The sequence below is a fragment of the Fukomys damarensis genome, unplaced genomic scaffold, assembly GCF_012274545.1.
Source record: "Fukomys damarensis isolate Sample0158 unplaced genomic scaffold, DMR_v1.0_HiC HiC_scaffold_20, whole genome shotgun sequence".
NCBI lineage: Eukaryota > Metazoa > Chordata > Mammalia > Rodentia > Bathyergidae > Fukomys > Fukomys damarensis.
In genome coordinates, this window is record NW_022900932.1 from 3,868,874 (window position 1) to 3,872,488 (window position 3,615).

The 3,615-nt window shown below is 43.8% G+C and overlaps 1 protein-coding gene across 1 annotated transcript in view; it reads right to left on the reverse strand.

Moving 5' to 3' along the window:
* The window catches only part of Srpk1 (SRSF protein kinase 1), a 61,228-nt gene that overhangs the window by 56,140 nt on the left and 1,473 nt on the right, over positions 1–3,615 (reverse strand). Inside the window, exon 3 of the mRNA XM_010605401.2 lies at positions 3,427–3,615. Within this exon, the coding sequence (XP_010603703.1) occupies positions 3,427–3,615 (189 nt within the window). The remainder of the gene's footprint in view (positions 1–3,426) is intronic.

The following is a 3,615-nucleotide window of genomic DNA, read 5'->3' on the forward strand; positions in this document are numbered from 1 at the left end:
CAAAAAAAAAAGAACAAAAAAAAAACCCCAAAAAAAAAAAAAAAAAAAAAAAAAAAAAAAAAAAAAGTGGACCTAAAAAAATATAGTAAGGTATACTATGGAACACAGAACAAATTTCCAAGGTGAATGAATCACTGAGTATTAAGAAAAACACCCAATACTACTTTATTTATTTAAAAATTATTCCAAATATAATGGTTGCACATCCTACCAGACAAAAGTTTTAGAGATTTTTAAGCATTTCCCCCCTAAATTTTCAATGTAACTTCAGTTTTGGAAAATTAAGAAATACAGCTACTATCCAAACCCATCTCCTCAAACTCCACAGATCAGTGAGTATTAGAATGAGCAAAAGTACCGTACTTCCCTGTTCAATTAAATAAATTTACTATCAAATTTGTGTTAAATTTATAAAGTTCTTTAACTGCAAATACAACGAAAATTAATGTCTAACTTCTCAAGGTAAATAACAAATCATGCATGAAATCCATTTTGAAATTGTTCCTCAGAAAATTTCAAAAGCAGTCAACTGTTAAGTTATAAATGCTTCTGAGGAGCAGATAAAGGGCATAGATTTTTGGAACACATATTGAAAACCTGAATGCTCCAAGGAAGAAAGCCCCGATGATGGCTCATGAAAGGAAACCAAATACCCTGGCAACCAGAAGTTCCCCAGTCAGAAGCTTTTCTCCGCTCAACCTCTACTTTATCTGGCCTCAGATACGTCAAAAGGAACTGTCATGTGGAGACATCATGTTTAGTAACCAGGACTACGTTCAAATCCCAGGTTTATAATTTTCTAGAGAAGTAATCTGACAAAACTTCAATTTCCTTATCTGTAAAGTAACAAGCAGACTATCACCAACTAGTTACGTTAGAAAATAAAACATTTTTAAAAAGTGAAGTAAGAGTGAAATAACCCAAAGGAAACTCAAAAGTACCCTGCAGAGGAAGGCAGAGCCTGATTCTACTGCAACCAGCTCCACAACCCTGGGTTCATTATGTGGGTTCCACAAAATCAAGTCAGAAAATCCTTTCCACCTGTGCTACACCATGACTAACTTACCAGGGATGCCATTACCTGTAACACATTTACAAGTTTCTAAAATTACATTTAAGGCCTTGGTTTCTGTATCTTTAGGTCCTGACTGGTTTTCATTATGAGTAAGCTACCACTCATAACAGTAAGTAAGATTGTTTCTATAACTTGTCCAAGGTCAAATACAAAGTAGCAAAAAACACCCCAAACTGTTGTGTGCTTCTTCCTTACTAACCTGGTAACTATTTGCCTGCTTTGCAAAATAACTGGAAGTTGTAAGGATGCAGTCAGGAGTCATGGAGGAGTTCAGTGACCCAAGTCAGGTGAGGCTTGAACAGGGAAAACAGTTTCCTAACCAACTTAGATATTTCAGCTACTCAAAAGAAGGCTGGTGAAACAAGGCAGCGAGAGGTTAAAATTATAAAGAAAAAACTATTAACTGAAGCTAGGAAAAAAAAAAACAAACCTGCGAGATTGTTAAGTAACTGAGAGCAATTCATTCACATATATTTTAAGGAGCTGAAGTTGTACAAAATGAAATATTCAGTAAAATAACTGCTAGAAGTATTTGTAATTCAAACCTCACAGAAGTGCAAGTATTATAATAACTAAGAACACAAACAGGGCCAAGGATTTAGCTCAGTGGTTGTGCTCCCTGCCTCACAAGCACAAGGTCCAGAATTGGATACCTGGTACAAAAAACCCACACAAACAACTCGAGGTTACCCATAGACATGAACAAGGAGTAGTAACACGGTACAATGCTACCTTTAGAAATAAAGCACGTGAGGGCCAGAGATTTAGCTCGGCGGTTCGGTGGCCTGCCTTGCAAGCACAAGGACCCGAGTTCAATCCCCAGTACCCCCTCAAAAAAGAAATAAAGCACGTGATACAGATAATCCAAATGAATACCTAGTGTTAAAAATAATGTATACGAGCACACATATACATTTTCTTCCTAAATTAGTTTGATTCACACAAATACCAATATGAAATTCCAAGTGGTATGAGTGACCAGGACAGATGGCTGAGAGACCAGGACTTTTAAAAAAATAGTTAATAATTACTACCTCTTTAAATCAGTAAAATTATAACGCTTTCTAACACATTCTTATCAGTTCCACACAGAACGAAACCAAGGGACAGAAAAAAAAGCAACATTTAAAGTCCCAGTGCACACAAAACGGGGTTAGCTCCTTACTCTTTCCATTAAACCAACCAATCTAGGCCTAACGACTGGCTTTGAAAGAACGGGTAATGACATGACGTAAACGCCAAGTACTTACAAAAAAAAAAAAAGTCCTAAGAGAAAATGGAGCAAAAGGTGAGATCACCTGTCACTTCAGTTCTATTGAGAGAAGTCATTCAAAACAACACCCACCCACCCCTATCTGGGATTGTCCCTCAGTGAGGCAACCTAGACAGGTCTCTGAAACGGGTTCCTGACTCAAGCGGTATAAAAACGCCACAAAATATCAAATAAAATGGAAAGCTGTGCAGAAAATACTGCATCTAAAATTAAGAACTAGATGAATCTTTTTTTCCTGGAATGAAAAACTGTCTAAGCTGATTTCCAAGAGCCTCTGCAAGTAAACCACAGTACAAAAGTTCTTAAGGCTAAGCCTCACTTGCTGAAGCCCTCCGCCGGGGGCGTTTCTACCAGGCTGTGACCGACTTTTGTGTTTCCCACAATAGCGCTAAACCGCTGTTGTGCACCGCGCGGATGAAACTGGACGCGGGGCACCCGAGACACCCACAGCGTCGGAAGAGCTCTCCCTGCCTCGCCGCGATAACGCCGTTCAGCGTGAGGGCCCGAGGTTTCGGAAGAGAAGAGGCAGCGCACACACCCCGATCGTGCCCTGGCCGAGGAGGCCGATCGCCTCGCGGGCTCAGGAAGCTGACTAAACAGGGGAGAGCTCCGTGCCCTTTTCCAAGAAAGGGAGCGTGTGGCTGGCAGGACCACAAGCAAACACGGAAAATTCATTATGAATTTCCTGCCGGCCTACCGTGCAGACGCAGGAGCCAAGTTAAGACGCGGGGAAGCAAGTTAGCAAGAGACCAGAGTTTGCGGAGACTGGTAATGAGGCACCAGCTCCGGTGGGGGGCCCAAACTCGGGGAGCTCGTGCCTCCTCCTCGTGCGGCAGGCTCGGGCCCTCCGCCAGCAGCCCTTTCCTTCAGGCCGGGGGCGGCTCAGAAGACCCAGGCCCGGCGATCAGCAACAGAAAGGAGCCCCCCTTCCACACGGTTCCGGGACAGCGACCCGCCGAGCAGCCCCACGGCCATGTGGCGGGGGTCCCACTCCCGGCGCACGCTCCAGACGCGAATCTAGAGCAGAAGAGGTGCCCGAGGAAATCCAAAGGACGCGACGTTGGGGTGCAAGACTCACTTCCTTTGAGCTTTGTCCTTCTTGGCCTTGGTCCTTTTCTTTCGGGCCTGGAGCGCAAGCACTGCAGGAGAGAGGGATGGATGAAGGACGAGTACGGGGGGAGAGAGGCGATCAAAGTGAGAGTGGAGACCCAGCAGGGGCGCCAGGCCCGGCCGCGGGGCCTGCCAGATGGGCAGCTGCGGGGCGAGG